Genomic DNA, 25,061 nt, shown 5'->3' with positions numbered 1-25,061 from the left:
GTCCCCCACCTCTTGGGTGAATTTTCCAAAAATTTTCTTTCATACACTCTTTGTCCTATCAAATTACCATTACAGGAAAAAAATTCAGAGGGAGCACTTGTTCAGGATGTTCACTTTGACGTTACAATATCGTATACATTCACTAGAAACTACATTAAATATTTTACGTGTTTCATATACGTTTCATTGTATGTTTCAACACATAAAATTTCAGACTCTGCTGTATCTCAATTTATTACGCAGATTTCTTGAATAGGATGGTTTCTGCAGTCCATGGAACATTTTTTTTTAAATTCGCAGAAAACAGTAATGAAGTCAAAGGCAGAAAGCGTTTTTGACTCTTTACTTAGACATGTTCCGCTTACACAACATATGCACACGAAGACACAGATCACTCTGAATTAGATTAAGGATTCTATAAAAAATATTTTTCATTTGTTGTGGTAATGATTGTACTATCGGAACAAAAAAAATTAAAAGCAAAATATGTGAAGCATGATGCTGCATGGAAAAAATCTTACATAATACATATGACGAGCTGGATATCAAGTTTCATTTATTTGTCAGTGGAACTTAGTCAGTCAGTATTACAAAGTGTTACCCTGCCAAATACAGCCAACTTTCCGAAAGTCTAACTGTTCTTCGGAACTGGTGTTGAAAACATCTCAGGTGATAATTCTGTGTACCACAACACGTCCAACCAGCAAGTAACACTGCACATAGAATGCAAGGCATCGCCCCTGGATGTTTTAGGACCAGCTCTGTCGCGTGTCGCTCAGTCACTCTTGACCTTCTTCCGCCGCGCTGCGTCGCCCCTCCAGGGAGCCGCCAGCAGGCAGCGCAGGCCGGCGTAGGCGGCCACCAGCGCGAGCAGCAGGGCGGCCAGGGCGAGCGCGGCGACGTCGAGCAGGAGGAGCTGGTGCCAGGGCAGGTCCAGGGAGGCGGGCCGCAGGTGCGGCGCCCCCCGGTGCCTCAGCACGTACTCCAGCCAGTAGACCGCCTCCTCCAGCGGCGGCAGCGGCCGGTCCCGGAACAGCGCAGACAGCTCCCTCATGCGCTCTCGGTAGCTGAAACAGCACCGGTACGAGTGATGGCGAATTGGTCGCTTTACGTTCTACTTAAGAGAGGAGGCAAATAATTCTACATCTACACCTACATTGTTACTCTCCAAATCGCATATACGTGCCTGGCAAATGACTCATCGACGCATCTTCACAATAATTCCCTGTCACTCCACGCAGGCAGTATGAACGAACACCTGTATCTTCATCTTCACGTGCGAGCTCCGATTCTCCTTTTATTATGACGAATAGGTTGGCATTAACATATTATGACGCATAGGTTGGCATTAACAAAATATTTTTCCATTCAGATGAGAAAGTTGCTGACTGAAATTTAATGAGATGATTCCGTCGCAGCGAAAAACGCCTTTATTTCAATGTTGTCTACCCTGATATATCCGCCGTCCGCGGATAGGAAAATCTCAGAGTGTGAGTTATAGCGTTTTTATTTAAACTAAAGTCTTTCTTCAAAATTTGCAAAACAATATTCGTGAGGTAGGGCTGATCCTCCAAGCCTGCCAATAACTAAATCAGAGATTCTTCCAAACATAAACTGCCTGTAGTAACCATACAACTTCACCAAACCAAGCCCCGGGCGTCTCGTGAAGAGCGGCGCGGAGTCCACGTTGCCGTCACCTGAGTCCGAGGACGAGTAGAGGCCTTGTGATGATGGCTCCGGTACGCTGGCGGCGGTGGACGATGACGGCGCGGCTACGATGACTCCAGTGGGCTCGCTCGGCGTGAACTGCCTCACCAGTCTCCTGCGCCAGCCTGAATGCTGCTCGGCGCACAGATATGGCTGGGTCTATTTGCAGTCACGTGTCGAGCGGAAGGAAATAGGTCCGCGGCTGTAGCGACCTCTTTCGGCGCTGTGGACGCCTCCTGGTGGTGTCTGGGAAGCGTCTGTGTTTCCGGGACGACCAGCCAGGCTGCCCCTACTCGGTCCGAGGCTCGCTGTAACGGTCTCCTTCGTGGGAAGCGAGAGTTGCAGGCGCTTAGTCTGGATACAGTACACCCCAATTCCTGTACTATGTCAGTGATACTCTTTCCCCTATTTCTCGATAAAACAAAAGGTACTGCTCTTCGTTAAACTTTCTCGATGTACTCCGTTAATCCTATTTGGGAAGGATCCCACAGAGCGCAGTAGGCAGTCTCTTCAGTACAGGTGCTGCATGTTCTTAGTGTTCTGCCAATAAAACGCAGTCTTTGGTTTGCCTTCCCCACAGCACTTTCGATGTGTCGTTTACAGTTGAAGTTGTTTGTAACGGTAATTCCTCGGCATTTACTTGAAAGTACAGCCTTTAGATTCCTTTTATGACTCATGTGGGTGGGTCTAACACTTTTTATTATTTAGGGTCAACTGGCAATGTTCGCAGCAAAGAAAAATCTTTTGTAAATCGTTGGCCGCGCGGGATTAGCCGAGTGGTCAAAGGCGCTGCAGTCATGGACTGTGCGGCTGGTCCTTGCGTATGTTCGAGTCCTCCCTCGGGCATGGGTGTGTGTGTTTGTCCTTAGGATAATTTAGGTTAAATACACTCCTGGAAATTGAAATAAGAACAGCGTGAATTCATTGTCCCAGGAAGGGGAATCTTTATTGACACATTCCTGGGGTCAGATACATCACATGATCACACTGACAGAACCACAGGCACATAGACACAGGCAACAGAGCATGCACAATTTCGGCACTAGTACAGTGTATATCCACCTTCCGCAGCAATGCAGGCTGCTATTCTCCCATGGAGACGATCGTAGAGATGCTGGATGTAGTCCTGTGGAACAGCTTGCCATGCCATTTCCACCTGGCGCCTCAGTTGGACCAGCGTTCGTGCTGGACGTGCAGACTGCGTGAGACGACGCTTCATCCAGTCCCAAACATGCTCAATGGGGGACAGATCCGGAGATCTTGCTGGCCAGGGTAGTTGACTTACACCTTCTAGAGCACGTTGGGTGGCACGGGATACATGCGGACGTGCATTGTCCTGTTGGAACAGCAAGTTCCGTTGCCGATCTAGGAATGGTAGAACGATGGGATCGATGACGATTTGGATGTACCGTGCACTATTCAGTGTCCCCTCGACGATCACCAGAGGTGTACGGCCAGTGTAGGAGTTCGCTCCCCACACCATGATGCCGGGTGTTGGCCCTGTGTGCCTCGGTCGTATGCAGTCCTGATTGTGGCGCTCACCTGCACGGCGCCAAAGACGCATACGACCATCATTGGCACCAAGGAAGAAGCGACTCTCATCGCTGAAGACGACACGTCTCCATTCGTCCCTCCATTCACGCCTGTCGCGACACCACTGGAGGCGGGCTGCACGATGTTGGGGCGTGAGCGGAAGACGGCCTAACGGTGTGCGGGACCGTAGCCCAGCTTCATGGAGACGGTTGCGAATGGTCCTTGCCGATACCCCAGGAGCAACAGTGTCCCTAATTTACTGGGAAGTGGCGGTGCGATCCCCTACGGCACTGTGTAGGATCCTACGGTCTTGGCATGCATCCGTGCGTCGCTGCGGTCCGGTCCCAGGTCGACGGGCACGTGCACCTTCCGCCGACCACTGGCGACAACATCGATGTACTGTGGAGACCTCACGCCCCACGTGTTGAGCAATTCCGCTGTACGTCCAGCCGGCCTCCCGCATGCCCACTATACGCCCTCGCTCAAAGTCCGTCAACTGCACATACGGTTCACGTCCACGCTGTCGCGGCATGCTGCCAGTGTTAAAGACCGCGATGGAGCTCCGTATGCCACGGCAAACTGGCTGACACTGACGGCGGCGGTGCACAAATGCTGCGCAGCTAGCGCCATTCGACGGCCTACACCGCGGTTCCTGGTGTGTCCGCTGTGCCGTGTGTGTGATCATTGCTTGTATAGCCCTCTCGCAGTGTCCGGAGCAAGTATGGTGGGTCTGACACACCGGTGTCAATGTGTTCTTTTTTCCATTTCCAGGAGTGTAGTTTGTAAGCTTAGGGACTGGTGACCGTAGCAGTTAAGTCCTATAAGATGTCACACACATTTGAACATTTTGTAAATCGTTTTGCAATTTGTTTTGATCTTCTGATGACTTTGCTAGAGAATAATCGACAGCACCTGAATACTGTAGTAAACAACATACGACGGCTGTTCAGGTTGTGACCTAAATTGTGTATATTGATGAGGTACAGCTGAGGGCTTAAATCACTACTTTGGGGAACTCTAGATATCATTTCCGTTTTATTCGATGACTTTCCGTCGGCTACTAAAGACTGTTATGTCTCTCACAGGAAATCAGGAATCAAGTCGCATAACTCACACGATATTCCACAGCGACGGAATTTGATTACGAGCCGCTTGTGAGGAACGGTGTCAAAAGCCTTCTGGAAATCTAGAAATACTGAATCAATCTGAAATCCTTTGTCGACTGCACTCAACACTTCATAAGAGTAAATAGCTAGTCGTGTTTCACGTGAACGATGTTTTCTAAATCCGCGTTGACTGAGTGGCAATAGACCGTTGTCTTCGAGATAACTCACAATGTTCGAACACAATATATGTTCCAAAATCCTCCTGCATTTCGACGTTTATGGTATGCAGCTGTAATCGGAAGTGCATTATTCCTGTTACCTTTCTTCAAAATTGGTGTGACCTGTTCAACTTTCCGGTCTTTGGGTACGGATCTTTCGTCGAGCGGGCGGTTATGTATGACAGATTAGTATGGAGCTATTGTGTCAACGTACCACGGAAGTAATCTAATTGGTATACAGTATGGACTAGGAGACTTGCTTTATTTAATGTTCTAATATGTTGTGTGACACTGTACTGTGTATTTTCCTTTATTTATTGACCATTGTAAGGGAACTTGTAGCATCCACTAGTACAGTGGAAACTGCAGCTTCAGCTAGAACGTGGAACCCACAGTTTCTGCTGATATGACCAAACCAGCGGTTTATACTAGTATTTTGAACCCTACTGCTTTTGCCAGTGCATTCCAAACCGCAGTTTCTGCTAGTAAGACTGAATCAACGCATTCTTCAAATGGCTCTGAACACTATGGGGCTTAACATCTCTGAGGTCATCAGTTCCCTAGAACGTAGAACTACTTAAACGTGACTAACCTACGGACATCACAGAAATCCATTCCCGAGGCAGGATTCTAACCTGCGACCGTAGCGGTCTCGTGATTCCAGACTAAAGCGCCTAGAACCGCTCGGCCACACCGGCTGGCAACACATTCTCCAAAGGCAGTGGAAACCTCAGTTTCTGATAGCAGCATGGAACCAACAGTTTCTACTAGGTTGCTGGAACCGGCAGTTTCTGATATTATACTTGATGATGGAGTTTCTGCTAACATGTCTGAACCCACAGTTTGTGTTAGTACACTGGAACCACACTTCCTTCCTGTACAACCTGAGCCGTGTGCGAGGCCAGTGCTTCCTGCCTGACCTGCTGTCTCTGGGTGTGAGGAGAGCCAGGTCGCTGTGGCGGAGGGGCGGTGGAGGTGAGAGTCGGGAGGAGGCTCGTGCAGAGCCTCGAGTAGGACGGCGCACGGGGCAGAGCGCACTCGTCTCGGCGTCAGCGTGGCCGGCTTCCCGGGCGTGCGCACGTGTCAGCACCCGGCCCTGTGTGCTGGCGCTGCTGGTGCACACCTCTGGGGAGGTCACTGCGGCGTGGTGGCCGCCTGACGAGCAGTCGCTGTCGCCGCGGTCGGACGTGCTAGCTGGTTGCTCCGTATCGTCGATGTCCTTGCCAGTGTTTACTGTTTGCCGTTGTGTGTTCAGCAACTTGCCGATTTTGTACGGGATTCGGGCTTGACCGAATTCCCTACAGCTACAGCGCCGTGTCTACCACCATCCAGAAAAACACCTTGTTTTTTGGCTTTGACAAGGATACCCGCAGAGTTCAACCGACCGCCATCGAGATTTCAGCAGTCAGAGTGAGAATTTGACCGACTTGGTTGTTACACTCGGTCGAAGACAGACCTTGGGATCTGCTACTACCTGCTTTGATGGTGAGCGTTCTTTGGCACTTCTAAGACACTCGTTCCAGCAGGTGCCTTTTGTGCGATTACTGGCTTCTCCGTGTTCGGTTCTCCGCCACCCGTGTTGTAGACCTGTTTTGATAATGTCTGTTTCTGAACTTTTGTCACGTATGATCAACCCTCTTCCTCGTAGGCAAACTACTGGACCTGTTATAGCTGATCACTCTTTAATTAAAAAGGCAAATACTGCAGGGAGATCAGTTAGTGTTATTCGTTTTTAATATTTTAAAGGGTGTTGTGACCTGTATCTGTTCTCTTATATTAACTGTTCAGCTTTTGTTTATCAGGAAGGGAGCTACAATTGGCAACAATAACTACCGTTGGGCGGAAGCATTAGTGATTTGTAACTCTTGTGAAGTTTTAGTTAGTAACTGCGAGAGTGATGCTTTGGACGTACTCAAGTGCTCGATACTTGTTAGCGTATTTAATTCAGATTCTTTAGCCAAACATTTGTTCACGGTTAGTAATCGGTAGCAGCTGTTTTGCTCCCTGGACGGAGGCTTACGTTGTCCGGCATGCCTGATTAATATGAAATTTCTTGGAAATCACAGTTTAGGTTTGGATGCTGTTAAATTTCTCGTGCCAGCTTCTGCTCTAGCCTTGAGTAGCTGTTTTCTGACATGTCTCAGTTTCATCCCTGCTTTATTTGATCCTATGATTGTCGGGCTTGGTCCGTAAGACCCACTATTCTTTCTTTCACTGAATTTATTTTCGTATAGTTGCCGGTTTGACTAGTGCGCTCTGCTAGTTTCCTGTACTATCCGAGAGAAAGCGTTCACTTCCTCAATGAGGTGTTCTTTGCTTCCAAAAAGCGCACGGGTCTGCCAGACCCAGCCCGACCGTTGACGTTACTGATTTCTGCCAGTGCTGTCTCATTTTTATTTTCGTATAATATGTCATTTCGTTTCTTTTCGAACTATTTGTGATATCCAAAAACCGAATTATCATTGTAATTAGTTGACAGTTTGAAATGGCAAGACAAAATTTTCATACAGTGAAATTTACAAATTTTTTTATGATGATGAGTGTGAAATAGACGATTCTGACATTCACCCAGACTTCGAAATAAACAGTGGTCATGACAGTAATAGTGAAATAAGTGGTGGTGAATTTTAATTCCGCCAGCATCGATGCACCTGCTGTTGCTGAATCAGCTACATCTCCCATAACTGACTCAGATGCATCACCTATGCGATTTTATAAAGGAAGGAACGGAGCTACTAGCTGGAGAAAAAGTTGTTTCCCACAAAGTGTTCGAACAAGACGTCAGAACATAGTTATCATCCATTTTCCTGGAAGCATTCGAGCTGTAATGGATCTACATTTAACGTCAGAATCAATCTACTGATTGATTTAGTTCTTGAATCAACTAATATCTATCGTCATTCAGTTCGAAACAAATCTTCAAGTGGACTAAATATGAGTAGGCCTAGAAGTTTTGATGAATTGAAGTCATATTTGGGCCTACTTTACTTAGCTGGAACATTGCATGGGGATAAAATGAATATCGAAGGCTTTTGCGGTACAAATGAGAACGGATTACAAATTTTTCCAGCAAGTATGTCATTGAAAAGGTTAAGATTTTTGACTCGTTGTAGCCAAATGAGGAGAGAAAGAAAAGCACCAGATAGACTAATCGTGCTACTTCGTTCTTAATATACCTGTCTCTAACTTCAACGCATATTTTGCTTCATCAGAAAACGAAATGCACGTTCCATACAGAGGGAGGTGCAGGTGGTTCACATTGTATATGCCAAATAAACTTGCCCGTTATGGGATCAAGTTTTACATCCTGGTTTGTTATAAAACATACGATGAAAAATATTTGGAAGTCTGTGCGGGTGCACAGCCACGAGGACCGTAGAAAAACAGTATGAGACAGATGATGTTGTTTTGCGTCTTTTAAACTCAGTAAAAGGGTCTGGAAGAAACCTGACAATAGATAATTGGTCTACTACTTACTCAGTGATCAAAAATGTACTACAAGAAAAGAATTTTTACTATTGTTGGTATGTTAAGAAGATGAGCGGAAATTGCAGCTGATCTTTTTCTAAAAAATCTAAAAAAATGTACTCAAATAACTTTAGATTTTAGGAAGACCTCACATTACTCCCATATGCACCAAAACGAAACAACTCAGTACTGATTATTTCCTCAAAGCATCATTCTGGCACATTGGCAGTGACTGCGGCGAAAAGAAGAAAACCAAGTATAATAATGTACTACAAAGGGCGACTTAGATGTCGTTGATGCTACGTTTGATCAATATACTGTTGCTAGAGGGACTACACGGTAGCCTCGCTGTCTCTTTTTCAGTCGTAGAGCATTGCATATCTCAATGGCTACAGTATATTCAAAACAAACAAAAACATTTGAGTTAGAAGAGAATAGCTCAGAACCCTAGGAAAGTCTCCCACATCACCATATTCGACAATATGTTAAACCTAGGCATATTCGCAGGATTGCCTCTAACGTCTCCGGCGCCAAAGAACAAAATTGAATTGAAGATCCACAACCAGGGGAAAGGGGAAGGTGCTACAAATGCTAGGACAGCAAACCTAAACACTTCTACAAAGTTTGAAAGGAGTGGTTATGCTGAAGTGGTTTCCTGCGGTTAATTTGAAAAGTGATGATTTTAGAGGACATATCTCACAAACTGTTCGTTATATTCACAATTTCCATTTATACGATGAAAATTCAAAATTTTTGCTTTACAGCTCTACAACTTATTCTCATTTATAGTCGTATCTGAATAAATTTTACTTTTATTTCCAGTTTACATAGATTTAGTACAATATGGAAATATGTTCTTCGGCTTTTTTACAATTATTTTATGTTTCAGAAAATTAAAATAATGTCAATATAGCGTTAAGTAGTACATGAACAAAATAAAAATTCGCCATTTGATGTAAATATACTGTTTTTTTACTTGTTTTATTTAATGGGTCCCACAGATCGACTCCGACCATTGTTCAAACTATTTGTTGCCCGACCGTTCTAGGGTTAAAAGAGGTTTTATGTATGTCGTAGTTGATCTCATGCTAACTCCACGCCTCGTCGCTGCGGATCGGGTACCCTAGGTCTACCTCAGAGTGATATGTGCCGTCCGCGGGCCAGATCCACGTGATTTACTGTCACCTAACAAACCTCTTGCTGTACATTATTTTACCTGAAATTTTGGAAGGATAAAGACAATATATATATTGCACTGTTTAATAAGGAAATATGTAATACTGGAAGTGAGTAAATTTCTTTTCTATCCTTTGGAACACAACGCAGATTAGATTCCTTAATGTAAATGAACTTTGTTTTAGTGTTGCACTCTTTTAGTATGAATAGATCTAATGCCTAAACTTAGTAAATTACTTCTTACACAACTTTTGGAACATGATGCAAATTGGATTCTTGATGTAAATGAGCCTCATTGTAGAGTCACACTATTTTAGCAAGAAAATATTTAATGCTTGAAATTGGTAAACTTCTTCTTGTACTTCTTCTTGTAATACTTTTGGAACCAAATACACAATTTGGATTTACACTGTGGGTTAACCTTTCCTAATGTTGCGCTGTTTCAGTAGGAAAAGAAACAGAGTTTAATTCTTGGAGTTATTAAATGATTTTTGCCAAAAGAAAGTAACTTACCAAAATTTGTAGTATATTTATTTGCAGTATTGTAGTAATACATTTGTGAAGATGTTATTTTGAAGCATCCAACGATGTTCAACTTGTTATCCAGTTCTTACATTAAGACAATTGTCCTCCCATTCATTAAGGTCCTTGTTAAAGCCATACCACCACGGAAAGCACAGTATCTGCTAGTGTATTGGAATGTGCAGTTTTTACTGGCACAAAGGAACTTGCAGTTTCAACTACTGCAATGGAACCCTTAGTTCCGGCTAGTGCATTGCAGCACGCGATTTCTCATAACACAGTAAAACACACAGTGTCTGCCAGCACGCTAAACCTCGCTGTTTCTGCTAGCCCACTGCAAACACAACTTTATGATACTCTAATGGAACATACAGCTTCTGCAAAGTTGTTGGAACCCACAGTTTCTGATGATATATTTGAGATGTAGTTTCCTTAGTTTCCTTTAATACGTTAAAAGCCACAGAGCCTCTTAGTACACTGGAATCTACAGTTTCTTTCAGTAAGATGGAACCCATAGAAGCTGCTAAGTCTTGGAATCCGCTGTTTCTGCTAACGGAATGGAATCTTCAGATTTTTATAGTACAGCCGCAATTTCAGCTACTATAATGGAACCTTCAGGTTGTGCTAGTAAATTGGAAAGTGCAACTTCTGCGAATACAGTGAATCCTGCAGTTTCTTTTTGTATGATGGAACCCACAGCTTCTGCTAGTGCAATAGGACCAGCAGGTTTTATTTACATCCATAGTCTTGAATCTCTTCACACGAGTAAGTGCAACAGTGTTGGTTGTATAACTGTCAGGGACATACCCCGCGCATGATGACAGCTCTGGGAACACTTCAACAATGGATGTGATCTTGAATTTCAAAAGAAGAGGACGCTGACACGGGAGTGACGTCATCAAGGTCATACTACTTCGTTTTCCGTCCCACAATAGACTAAGATTTGTCATTATTTCCATCACACAAGCCACACAAATTTTCTTTTCATTTTTTTAAATGAGAGATACGAAGGTGCAGCATAGTCTGAGTTTCTAAAAAGAATGCTTTTGTGCCATAAAGTTTTCGCAAATTCGCCGCTGCTACGAAGCAATGCCGTATGAATCGGCTGAGAAGGTTAACCAATCTGAATCCAGCCGGTACCTCCCTAGGTCGGAAACGTTGGCCCACAAAGCTGATGGTACGCAGATAAGCACATACTGTAACGTGTAAATTTATGTCAAATGTAGATGCCATCTTACATTGTGTATCATAGGGTACTTTTTGTGCTAATAGCATCTGTCGCCTTTCCAGTTCCATTCGTAAATAGTCCGTGCAATGCACAGCTGTCGATAAGGGTCTGTGAGAGCCTGACTTATCCGATTTTCTCGTTGGGCCCACAACGTGAGATGTGTTTTTGTGGGAAGAACCAGCAGGTTTCCTCATTCTTAGCGGATTTCGGAATTTCAAAGGTAAGCGTTTCTGTGTTGCATAAAAACATTCACTGCATGACTCCTCTCGTTTAGCATCAGCCTTCGGAGTTTGTTAAGCATCTTCATAATGCTCTTGTGCCTGCTAAACGGACCTGTGATGTAAGTCTCGGTCCTTTGTTGGATCTTCTTCCTCCGTTAGTCCAACCTGGTAGGGCTCCACCAATGGTGAGCAGCAATCAAGAATCGATCGAACTAGTGCCTCGTGAGCCATTTGTTTAGCGGACGCATCTCACTTACTGCCGATTCTTCCCACCAATCGCAGCTTGCACCTGATTTTCACACAATCAGTTTTATGTGAGTATTCGCGTTTAGATGGTTCCTAGGTGTTTTATGGTTGGTTTCAGTGGCTTACGTTCAGTAGCGTAATCGGACAGTAACAGACCTCTTTGTCTTCAACTGGTCAGTTTGCCACATTTATTTACCCTCAGCATCAACTGCCAGTCATCTTTACAGTAATTTGTACAGTCATCGGCAGCTGCCTATACTAAGATGGCTTTGTAGCCCACAAACAACACCAACGTCTGCAGACAGTTTCATGGAGTTTCTGATATTATTCGCACAATCATTTGTCTATAATATAATGAATTACGGCCCCATAGCCGGCGGGATAGCTGCGGAGTCTGAGGCGCCTTATCGCAGTTAGTGTGCCCCCCCGCATCGGGAGTTTGAGTCCTCCCTTGGGCATGGGTGTATGTGTTGTCATTAGCGTAAGTCAATTTAAGTTAGATTACGTGGTGTGTAAGCTTAGGGACTGAAGACCTCAGCAGTTTGGTCACACAGAACTTATATTTTTTAATGGTCCCATAGACTAGCGTGGAGTTACCACGTACTTTCTTTCCAGTTTGTCAGTTTCGTCCCGTCAAGAACTACGTTTACAGTTTCATTTGCTAGGAAGTCCTGAATTCAATCATAAATCTCGTCCAATACGAATTGCACCCTATTTTGTTATATCTGCTAGACACTTGAGTGTGAATTGCAGTGTATTCTTGTATATAGTCTGTTGGCGCCTGTCTCGGGATCTACAGCTGAATGTCATTTACAGATTTTCCTGTCGGTTCGCCTGCATGAGTGACTGGCATCTCCAGAGATTCATCCTCTATTTCTGCTGGCTGACCAGTTTCGAACCCACTGCTACAGGTAATACGTACAACCACGCCCGATAGCTTTTCGCTGATCATTACCTCTGTGCTTCTCGCCCTGCTACTTGCAACAATCGTTCTCTGTAGCACAAGAAACCAGGATTCCTTTGCCCAGAGATTTTCTTACACCTCTTTGAAACTATTGTTATGTTTTTGAATTTCTACTGCTTCCGTGAACAAGTGGGCGTTTAACTCTTCTCCACAGTGGGAACCTCTGTGTCAGTAAATTTTATTTTGCGGTCGACCTCAATCAGTGCATGCTCTACAGTAGCTTGTTCCTTGCCTGCCCCAACCTTTAATACTGTTTATATTCGGTGAACCTGTTTCTGATGGAACCTCAAGGCATTGCATTACAGACTTTCCCACAAGCTCTCGGTATGTGGTATCTTCCCAACATACCCCTTTTACTGATCTGAAGCACTCTTTGATCTTCTCGGTCTTTATACCACGTTTGCGAAACATACGACCGATTATTTGTCTCACCTGGGGAGTGTGTGGTAGAATTGTCACCCCTGACCAGTAGAACGCCTAAGGGTAAATAGGTCCTAGGGTTTCATTCTGCAGTGCCGGGTCATTGCAAGAAACAAAGGAAGAGAAAAAGCTGTAACGATCAGGGAAAAGCCAGGAGACATCGGTGTGAAAGGTTCAGAAAATCTCTGGACACGAGATCCAGTCTAGCATACCACCAGCAACGGAGCACTAATCTCTGACAATGTCAGCCAGTCGATCAAGCGAAAAGACAGGAAGATCGTTAAACGAACGTTGGCAGAATGTCCTGGGACTGAAACTAACAGGCAGCACGTTAACAAGTGATCAATAAACTGTCAACAGTTTCTTAGTATCATATCAGCTAACGGCCAAATCATCGGACGTTGACGTCACTGCGATGGCAGCTTTATGAAGTAGCGATGGTGCCCCAAAAACAGAGTAAAGTAATCTGGAGTCGTGGTCGAACCTGTCCAGAGTTTGATGCACTCTGTGCTCGGCCAGCTGTCACGAGGGAAGGGTCGAGGCTACACCGTGGCCGTTCATGGTGCCAGCACATAGTGCCATTGGCGAGACTGCAATGAGCTTTGTACACACTGTGCAAGGTCGCGTGTCGCGGGGCCTGGTTTAGTAGAACGCGGCAGCTCGTCGCGAGTACTGGCAGTTGTGGCCGAGCGGTTCTAGGCGTTTCGGTCCGGAATCACGCGACTGCTACGATCGCAGGTTCGAATCATTCCTCGGGAAACGATGTGTGTGATGTCCTTAGGTTAGTTAGGTTTAAGTAGTCCTAAGTTCTAGAGGACTGATGACCAGCTGTTAAGTCCCATAGTGCTCAGAGCCATTTCAACCATTTTTCGTCACGAGTGCTCACCTGGTGTCGTTGATGAGCCTGTCCAGAGCGTCGCGCAGGCTGTACTCCGTCAGCTGGCCCACGGTCAGCGTGAGGGCGACGCCGCGGCGGCTCATGGCGGCGGCGTTGTGGCGCTGGTCACCCCTGACGGGCACCACCAGCAGCGGCACCCCCGCCCACACCGCCTCCTGCAGGCCCAGCTGCCCGCCGTGCGTGATGAACGCCACCGTCTTGGGGTGGTCTGCCACACAAGTACAGTCACAGGGTATCGTCTCTCACTCTTGACTCGAAGATACCGGGTGCATGGGTACTAGCATTTCAACGCTAGACTCAAGTGATATTTGTGACAGACACCATGGAGATTGAGAACAATGTGCGCGGATTGAAAAGCATGTAAAACTGGGAAACCAAAAGAGAGCCTAAAACTGAGGGTGGAAAGATAGCAATAAGACTCCTTGATGACATTGTCATCGTCAGTGAAAGAGAAATTGAACTATAAGACCAGTGGAATAGAATGGACAAGTTAATGAATACAGATTTCAACTTAAGAGAAAATGAAGAAAGAGGAAGTCATGAGAACGGAACAGTGTTCTAGCAGTAGTGGACACCAAAACATCCTGAGGAACATCCAGCAGAGGGGTCGAAACTTCGAATATTTTACAAGAAAGATGACGCGGCCTAATAACCCAGAAGATTTTAACTGCAGTGACAACGGCCACGAAAGCGTGCAGACTTACATAAAACAGAAATGAGGTTATTATTCTAGTGATAATCTTCGCATTTACATGGGGGAACACGATGCGCTAGAAGTGAAGGCATTCTGTTAAATTAGAAGCAAAATAACATGTTGTTCGAAGCAAGCAGGACATAGAAAGAAGGCTTGCACAGGAAAGAAGGGAATTCTTGGTTGTAAGAAGTCTATTAATAACAAACATTAGCCTTAATTTGAAGAAGAAATCACCCATTTGGTGTGCATGTATTTGCGTACCTCTAATGAGTCTCTGCATCGAAGTATTTCCGCACCTTTCAGTTACAATATTGTAAAATTAAGCGCAACAGAACCTAAACACTAATGAAAAAAGGTTTTGGCCGTGAGCAGTGGCACTGAGGTAGACATCATCTACCCTACTCCAAGAGTATTCCTACTGTTCCCCAAAAATAGATTACTGAAATTTATAAGATTTACGAAAGGAATGCTGGCTAGTTGAAAAACAGATGACATTCATAACGACATTTTTCCAAAAGACATGAACGACATGGGAGATAGCTCGACATGACATGTCGGTTATATTCAAGCTCCCGTTTAATAAAATGAAGTGTGTATCGATGCACTGTTGACAAAAATTCAAAGAGGTAAAATGAACCTACTTGTCACTTTAACTGTGGATAATGGGCTAGTACTGCAACTAATTCATTTGAAGTGTCTGTGAACTGCCAATCGGAGAGCTACCACCATATCTTTAAGTTAAGACAGTGATTGCTGCTGTTGTAAGGGCACGTTGCAGTTGGCAAAATTCGCTACTGCGAACTGCTCGCCATAAGCATGTAGATGCACAGAATGTGGTGACTATAGTGAGCCTCTGCGTCGGCTCTCCACCACTTTCTCTCACGTGAATCCACCTTCGCGTCCTGGGTCTCGACCGATCTCTCCCTGTTCGAGGCCACTGCCGAGTCTACTCACCGACCCTCCGACTATCCTTCACATCCGTCTCACCATTACTGGTATCCTCACACTCTTCTAAAGTCCGAAGAACAATCCACATGAGGCATTCTCAAAGAGCTAAACGTCACCAGTCGAAAAACGGTAGCGCATCAGTCGCCTATGTCTCCATGGATCGTGCAGTCTCCCTAGAGAAGATGTGCAAAAGCCGTTCCTCTAATTCTAACACATCTAATTGCATTGAACAGGCAGCCACCGGCATGCTTTCTGGCATAACAAGCAGCGGCCCAATTAAAGCACTTCTGTTATGCGCAATAGGGAAGGAGCGTGGCTTGGGTGCCTAAGTGAACCGGAAAAAACGCAATGGGTATCCCAGCGACATAGTGTTGACCGTCATGCAATGTGGCCCATTTCGGCCACTGAGGCGAAATCTTTTGACAAGCCTAGCTATACTAATGTCGCAGGAAGGTTCTCAGAAGACATCTTGACAATACCCGCAGAATCGGAGGAATGTACTCTACTTGGTCGAGAACAGGTGTCCGGGTGTCGTGCCGGCGTCGTAAAACGTTCAGCTGCTGGCCTCTGGGACACTGTGGCATAGCCTAGTGCAAAAGTGAAGGAAAGGCGAGTCCAAAGGACTTCCAGAATTTCTAAGACTATATTCCGGGAGCACAATATTGTTTGGTGGTGAATAATGGACTGTGCAAGAACTTGAAAAAGAGGAGAGTCGACGCATTTGTTATGTACTGGTATTGAAAGATACTGAAACTCAGGAGGACCAATAAAATAGGAAATGGGAGGTTCTCTAGAGAATCGATGAAGAGAGGAACAAATGGGAACCATGACGAGGAGAAGGGGAAGGATGATTGGACATGTGTTAAGACATCATGGAGTAACCCTCATAGTACTAGGTAAGCTGTAGAGGGTAAAAACTGTAGGGTGAGACAGATATTGAAATAAATACAACAAATTACTCAGGATGTAGGTTGCCAGTGCCACTCTGAGATGATGACTTTGGCACAGGAAAGGAATGTGCGGCGGGCTGCATCAAACCATTCAGAACACTGGTGTCTCAAGAAACAACCGCTACCAAACATTTTATCGATAGTCTCTTAAGGAAAGTATCGCTATCAATAGTATCACAAGATAGGGGTTACTCCTTTATGGATATTTTAGCTTTCTTTTCATTGTTACAGCACACACGATGTATCTCTCTTGCCTTCATGGCATCCAAAATTTTGGAAAAAAATATTTCCATCCCAAATTAAACAAAAAGTAATCCAATCTTTAGTCCTGCCAAATTTTTATTACTGTGATGCAGCTCAACATAGTACACGTAGTGGAAGACGAATCGAGGTAGGTACGAACGCTTATGTAATATACTTGTGCAACATTCGTAGTTTGATCACATCAGCCCTTCCTAAAGTAAGGTTCGATGGGACTGGATAAGCAATATGAGTTTCGCATGCAATACCATAACGGATAAAAGAGGAATCTTGGCTATATCTTCGCATAATATGAAATCTTCCTTCGTCTCCTTCTTTATTCACCCATACGACTAATAGAGCCAACTATCCTGTGACATGTATCCTGATTGAAACTACTCTGCATTCAAGAGGAGATTAGAGCTTTCCCTTTTATCATCGCCGTAGCATCTCTTTCTGCACATGCAGGCTGTTTCCTTTCTGTCAAACATGATACCAGTATCCTTTCCGCAGTATACACTACATATATATGCTTTCCTCAACCTATTTCTGTTTTGCTTTCTCAATCTCATCCAATAATCCCATTATTTATCGCTCTTTGTCTGATCCGGCAACTCTCCACCATTTACTTCGTCTCCATTGTTACCTCACATTTCTGTTAGATGTTACTATTCATATTCCATTAGAAAGTAATGAGGAAATTACTTCATCTTAATAAGATAGACATTCCGGCCATAAGTTGACAACAGACGCATCTAGCCAAATAACTTTCTTACATAGGTCTGTAGGTCATGTCCTATGGCTTTGGCATCTAATTTTCCTATTGCAGTCATTGGCACCTCTGATCTACGGGTTTGGAATTCGATACCGCCCTGAAATTCGATGTTTATGGATCGCCCTTCGTGTTGTTTTAGTGCTGACAGTGTTCGCGAGTGCGACTTACAGACCTGCAATCCCCCCCCCCCTTTTTTTTTTTTTTTTTTTTTTTTTTTTTAGCACTCCTCCCCTCCTGTATGACTGTCTGTGTCACGATAACTCAGCTTACAGTTTCTTCCGTTTTGTGACACAGAGGATTACCTTTTCTCCTCGTTCACAGTATGCGCTATAAATTGTCGTAAGATGCTTCTTGAAATAACGAACACTCTGTTCTTGGTCACGGAGATACATACCATGGAGCACCGATAACTTGATCGTATTCGATTTTTCTTAGCTTCCACATAATGTACTCACAACCACACAGAAGACTGTTCTGATCATGGTTGACACACTGCACAAATGTCGTTCACAGTCACATACAACAGCGTACCTTCATCTGCATTTATGTTGTAGGATGCCCTTCTGGTGATGTTTCCGTGTTCTCTCCCCACTGTCGCAGCCAGCTGCAGTTCTTCACAACATCTCACCTACTCCTACCGCTAGACTGTCTTCTGGACTGTCATGAGTGGTCCTACAAACCCTGATGTTTCTATGTAAATTCTGCAAGGTGTTTATGGTGTCTGGTGGGGGTTCTGCGTGTACCACTCTCAGTTCCTCCATTTGCGTCGCTCCCACGAATGGTGCGTGGGAAGAAAAACTGTTACTAAGTCTCGTATTGTGCACTAAGTAGTAAAAATATATCTATAGGGTCCTCTCGCGAGATATAGGTTTGAGGAAGCAGTAAACTGACTCTTCTAAAAGTTCGCTTTCGGAATTTGAAAGTAAACCACAAAGTGTCGCGTAATGCCTTTCTTGTAGCATCCGCCACTGGACCTGGACAAGCACCTAAAATACGCTTTCGGGTTCACTACACGGATCCGTGGCTCTCTACTTTCCCTAACAATTCTGTCTGCTTAATATCCTATACCGAGGAGAAATATTTGAGCACTAATAACATTCGTTTCCTATACGTTTTGCATGTCACCCCACTACTCCTATGAGGGTACTTGGATTGTCTTACCAAAAAGCTTTCTTTTCATACACTAACTTTTATATGCATGGAGTTTGGTTTAAGTTTACCTCGGTGGTCCAAAGCTGTGTAGCAACATACACACATAACATATATACTGATAAGGCAGAACATAACGACCACAGCCCACCGCGAGGGTGAATACCTAGTGGTGGTGGTGTGAGTAGCTGACGCAGTAAGCGAACAGTGTTACCTGACGAAACGCGAATGAGTAATCATTATAGTAAAGGTACTGGCCGCGATAGCAAAAATCCACTGATATAAGCAGTTTAGTCGAAGGACACAATGTTGTGGTTCTGAGGCTGGAAAAGAATATCTCTGAAATGGCGAAGCAGGTCGCCTGTTGAAGTACTATTGTCGTGAGCACCTATGGAAAGAGATTGAAGGATAGTGAAATAACGAATGGGCTGGACGACCACGTCTCATCACAAAACATGATGTCGGATGATCCCCTGCAGGACAGGCAGCGATCTGTGGCATATCTGACCAGTACACTGCTCATGCAGGCGCAAGTGTTACAGAACACCGTTCAAAGGCCATTGTTGAACATGGGGCTCCATATCACACGACCGCTGTGTGTTCCTGAGTTGACTCAACGATATCGTCAGTTACTACTGCAGTGCGCAGAGAATCACTGATTCCCGGTGGGGTCAGGGATTTTCTCTGCCTCGTGATGGCTGGGTGTTGTGTGCTGTGTGATGTCCTTAGGTTAGTTAGGTTTAAGTAGTTCTAAGTTCTAGGGGACTGATGACCATAGATGTTAAGTCCCATAGTGCTCAGAGCCATTTTAACCATTTTTGAGAGCATCACTGAGTTTTCACCATAAATCAATAGAAATGAGTCGCCTGTCGAATGAGTCGAATTTCTTGCTGTACAAGGTCAACGGCTGAGTACTTACACGCTGTCGTTTAGGCTAATTGCTGCACGAAACGTGCACATTGTCACAGATGCAGTCTGGAGAGGGTAGAATTGCGCTGTGGGACACCTTGAGTTGGGGACCCATAGGATCTGTGGTGATAACTGAAGGCACCATGACAGCACTGTACTACCTGGAGACTACTGCAGACTGCCTGAACTCTTCCCCTACGATGATAACATCTTCCAGTAGGATAACGGTGTTGCAAGGTCAGGACTGAGCAACACTGATTTAAGTGGGATTATAATGAACTCACATTGATGTCTTGGTCAGCAAATGTGACTGAACTGTACCCATTTGAACATAACGTGTATCAGTTGTGGGCCGGTAAACAACTATCCCATAACTTGCAGGAATAGCTTTACCTATGTCTATTGTGTTCGCACAGTGGACCAGCACACTATTAAACAGATGATCATAATACTTTGGCTCATCGGTGTATGTACATCGACTTTTAAATAGAACTTGTAATCCTGGCTGCTACGAGCTGACAGGTCCCTGTGTGCACAGGGGGACAGGGGTGAGAAAACATCTGATGCACAAAACTGGAATATATCTGTGGTATCATACAGAGATCGCATTGCCACACCACAGTCGGCACCGTCAGTGGATGTGACAGATAGCAATGAGGGCCCACTGCAGTCTGCAGCGATGTATGAGAAGGGCTAGTGAGGACCACCCCTCTACTCTCAGCACAGCCGCGCCCTCACACTGAGGTCAATGTAGTGTCCAGCTAGCAAGGACACTGCCAAGTTCGAGATGTCAGCTAAAGCTTTCGACGTCTTCATCTAGGACTAACAAGTAGTTAAAGCTTCAGATGAACTTGTATTGGAAATGGCGAATATTGTAGAACAGTTTGTTAATTAGTGAATCAAGTGACGGTTTAGTTGCCTGTATCAGCTGTAAATATTGCAGTACTCCTGTGGCAGAGAAGTGTGTCAAAGTTAAGTAAATCTTTTATTTGATCTAATACATCACGTGGTCTAGTGTGACGACGATTGACCCAGAGAAATCAAAGAACCCACAGTTGTGTCCAGACGAATGTAGCTTGGCCTGGAATGTGCTATACGACTGTACAGCGCTGACCCGACGCCTGTGAGCAGGCGCGGCAGCCGCGCAGCGCAGCTGTCGGACTCACTGAGGACGTCGTTCTGCGGCAGCCACTTGGAGGTGTGCACGTTGTGCGGCAGCGGCGGCAGCAGCGTGCGGTCGGCCTTCCAGAGCACCTGCTGCGGCAGCGCCGCGAACGCCCGCAGTATTCCGCGCAGCTGCTCCCGGGGCAGGCTCTCCACGCGCAGCAGCGTGCCCGTGCTGAAGTACACCACGCCGCGCTCGCTCGAGTCGAACAACTGCTGCAGCTCCTGTCACCACCACGACACAGACTGCACCAACCACACCACACGTAACGAAGATACAACAGTTATTGACATTAGCATCGTTTCTCTTGAGACACATGATGGGATATAATGTCGAAACTTTCTCTTTACCTGGAACGGAGGCGCCGAAAATTTCGAGAATTTGTTACTCTTTCATGACACATTCAGTTACAGGCAGCAGTTCTAAGAGTACAAGTACATGAAATGGACGCAGTAAATGGGAATGAAGTGTGAAAGGATCGCAGGCAACCGCAAATGTTTCTGTATAGCACCCAGAGGTTAAAGAGAGAAAACAACCAACGAGGAATTTGGAAACATTACTAAAGTTCAGATAGGAAAAATAAAAACCTTTAAGCTTTGCCGATGAAATCGTAATTCTCTCAGAGATTGCAAAGCACTTGGAAGGTTAGTTCAGTGCAACACATAATGGCCTGGAAAGAGATGGGAAGTTAAACAAGAGTGTAATACTGTAGTTCAATTAAATCAGGTGGTGTTGACGAAAACAGATTTGGAAATGGGTCACTACAAATAGTAGATCAGTTTTGTTTTGTTGAAAGAAAAATACCAAAAAATGGGACAAGTACAGACATTTCACTATGTAACCTGTCAAAAGAAATAAAAACTTTCCTCAGAATATATAACACATTTACGAAAATATATTACATAAAAGTGAATGACGAACAGCGAATAATTGTGACATGGTTCTCTGCAAGCATTTGTCTCCAATGTCGTCTTGTGCTGGAGTGATACATAGACATACTGAATCGAGATACAGCGGCAAAGACCCTTACGGTAAAAAGTGACAAGTAGAATCTCTACTGAGGTACAAGGAAATACATAATTTGATTATGGACAGACGAGAAATAAGAATTTTAGGAGGCCAACACTCCACTACATTAAACACGCCCATATGGTGTAAGTGGTTGTAGATATGCAGATATGAATAAATCTACTCAGGATGCAGCTGTATTAAACTAAACTTCGAAACTGACGACCCAAACAACAACAATTTTCTTAAAACTATCAGAGAGACCAAACGCAAGAAGCTCATCCGAAGACCTGCTTGTAAGCAATAGACAGTATTAACATGCTACTTAAAGGTCACACCAAGAAAATTTCATAGAAATTTGATATGCGCACAATAGTTATGGTTAAAGCTAAAACACTTTATACAACAAGTTCTATATAAATATTTGACTTTAAAACACAAAAACACAGTAAACATCTAAATTCGTTTTGACGGACCTAATCGAAGGATGCCAACATATATATTGTTACACTACCGCTATAAAAGATAATCCCGGGGAGCTAAAGGCTCAAAATTAATGGAACTCGCACATCAGTAAAAAGGGAAATGAGTGAATTCTGCAACAAGTTCCAAATTCAGATCTTAAACGAATATCTATCTGGAAAACCTGGTCGTCTGTAAATTCAATGAGTAGAACTCAGTTCTTCAGTTCAGTCCATCACAGGTCGGTCCAGCATTGATACTAACAACAACAGGCAGATCGTGGAAATATTGAATTCTTTATTTAAGAATGCAGTGATGTACAAGGGCATGAGAGTCGTACTACTACAACATGTGATCAAAAGTACCCCGACAGCCTTGATGACGGCTTCTACTCTCGCAGCGGTGCGTTCAGTCAGGTGCAGGAAGATTTCTTGGGGAATGGCAGCTCATTATTCACCGAGTGCTGCACTGAGGAGAGTTACCGACGTCGGTCGGAAAGGCCTAGCACGAAGTCGGCGTTCCTAAACATCCCAAATGTGTCCTATAGGATTCAGGTCAGGACTCTTTGTTGGCCAGTCTATTACAGAGACGTTGTCGTGTAATATCTCCACCACAGGTCTTGCATTATGAACAGCTGCTCGTTCGTGTTGAAAGATACAGTCGCCATCCCCGAATTGCTCTCCAACCGAGTGAAGCAAGAAGGTACTTAAAACACCTATGTAGCCCTGATAGTGATAGTGTCACGCAAAACAATAAGGAGCGTAAGCCCCTCCATGAAAAACACGACCACAGAATTACACCACCGCCTCCGAATTTTACTGTTGGCACTACACACGCTGGAAGATGATGTTCACAGGGCATTCGTGAAACCCATACCCTGCCGTCGGATCGCCACATTGTATGCCGTGATTCATCACTCCACACTCATTTGGCATTTACTGGCTTCATGTGTGGCTTACGAGTAGCCGCTCGACAATGAAATCCAAGTGTCTCACCACACACCTGCCTGTCACATTACTTGCAGTGGATCCTGGTGCAATTTGGAATTTCTGTGTGATGCCCTGGATAGATGTCTGCCTGTTACACATTACTGCCCTCTTCTACTCTCGGCTGTTCTGTCAGTCAACAGAGGAGGTCGGCCTTTGCGCCTTTGTGCTGTACGTGTTCCTTCACGTTTCCACTTCATTATCATATCGGTAAGAGTGCATCTAGGGATGTTTAGGAGTGTGGAAATCTCGCGTGCAGACGTATGACACAAGTGGCACCTAATCACTTGACCAAGATCGAAGTCTGTGAGTTCCGTGGAGCGCCCCATTGTGCTCTCTCACGATGTCTAATGACTACTGAGGTCGCTGATATCAAGTACCTGGCAGCAGGTGGCAGCACAATGCACTAACATAAAAAGTGTGGTTTTGTGGGTATCTGGATACTTTCGATCACATAGTGTATATGGCTCTATAACTAGTAAAACTCACAGATAATAGACAATGAAGCACTGCATCTAATGAAAAATAGTTAAGCATTCTTAAATTTAATTCTACAGAAGATCCCATGGAATCCATTCTACAGTTTAAATTACTCTCTTACCTAGCAGAAATCCAAATTCCAAGCCGTCTGCGCCAACATTAGCAGAACAATGGGCCATAAAGCACAAAAAGAAACCATATTGAAATTCTGTAAAGGAAAGCTGGATTAGTACAGAAAAAAATTCAAACAGCAGAGATGAACTTCCTAAGACGAAGGGCTGCACAAGAAGAGATCTGATTAGAAACGGTGATACTACAACAAACATTTTCAGCTTGAATGAAAAAATTAAAAAATGCCGTGAAGATTGGAAACAGGACCTCATGAGATTATCAGGGCACACAATTCCTCAGAAGATCCTGAATTAAAAGTTGAATGGGAAAAAGAGATATTGGAAGGCCTAGAAAAATATGGGAATGAATTTGTTTGTGAATTCGGAACAGGCAACAGTTTAATCATTGAAAGGAAGGTGATGATGATGATGATGATGATGATGATGATGATGATGATGGTGATGTAGCTCATATTAGTCAGGTATATCTCAGAAATCGAAAACATTGGTATGACGGGCAAAGAGCGCACGTTCCTTCTGTCTGAAGTCAAGTATAATAACGCTTGTACAGGAATTCAGTTTAGTATCATCACCTTGATACATTTTTGGCTCTGACCACTATGGGACTTAACATCCATGGTCATCAGTCCCCTAGAACTTAGAACCACTTAAACCTAACTAACCTAAGGACATCACACAACACCCAGTCATCACGAGGCAGAGGAAATCCCTGACCCCGCCGGGAATCGAACCCGGGAACCCGAGCGTGGGAAGCGAGAACGCTACAGCACGACCACGAGCTGTAGACTGAAGATACGTTTTCACGAGCTTTGAGTATATTGTGCACTTGGCTTTAGAGTGTTCTTGGAGGAGAGTATACGTCTGTCAGAGAATCATTAATGCTTCTTTTTCTTATTTTTTCTCATATATTTTCTTGAAAACAGTACATGCAGGTAAACAGATAAATTTCGTTTTCGTAGATGTCTGGAAGGGTTTAGAAACTGTTTTTCTAGGAAAAGTATCGTATCTACTAATATTCTTAGTAAATTACCTTGCATATTTGCACATTTGCTTGATGACTTTTCTTGCGTTTCACCAGCGCGAGTGACTGGAATTATCAGGCCTCATCCGCCATTGCTGGTGGACTGTCCAAGAATGGCGGGCGAAGCTTTGACAACTCCACTCACTTGTGCTGACAAAATATCGGAAAAATCATCAAACACCGGCCGCGGTGGTCTAGCGGTTCTAGGCGCTCAGTCCGGAGCCGCGCGACTGCTACGGTCGCAGATTCGAATCCTGCCTCGGGCATGGATGTGTGTGACGTCCTTAGTTTAGTTAGGTTTAAGTAGTTCTAAGTTCTAGGGGACTGATTACCATAGATGTTAAGTCCCATAGTGCTCAGAGCCATTTGAATCATCAAACAATCGTCAGCCGAAAAACCAGAGACAGAAGCCAATAAGCAACTTGCCAACAAGTGG

At 44.5% G+C, this 25,061-nt stretch overlaps 1 protein-coding gene across 1 annotated transcript in view; it reads right to left on the bottom strand.

Moving 5' to 3' along the window:
- Nucleotides 1-659: 659 nt before the first annotated feature.
- LOC126272460 (UDP-glucosyltransferase 2-like) overlaps nucleotides 660-25,061 on the bottom strand; it is a 214,202-nt gene continuing 189,800 nt past the window's right edge. Inside the window, exon 7 of the mRNA XM_049975339.1 lies at nucleotides 660-1,067. Coding sequence (XP_049831296.1) covers nucleotides 776-1,067 — 292 coding nt within the window. The 3' untranslated portion in view covers nucleotides 660-775. The remainder of the gene's footprint in view (nucleotides 1,068-25,061) is intronic.

Source organism: Schistocerca gregaria, chromosome 5 (assembly GCF_023897955.1).
Source record: "Schistocerca gregaria isolate iqSchGreg1 chromosome 5, iqSchGreg1.2, whole genome shotgun sequence".
NCBI lineage: Eukaryota > Metazoa > Arthropoda > Insecta > Orthoptera > Acrididae > Schistocerca > Schistocerca gregaria.
The sequence above is the reverse complement of the archived record's forward strand: the minus strand, read 5'-3'. Positions and strand labels throughout refer to the sequence as shown.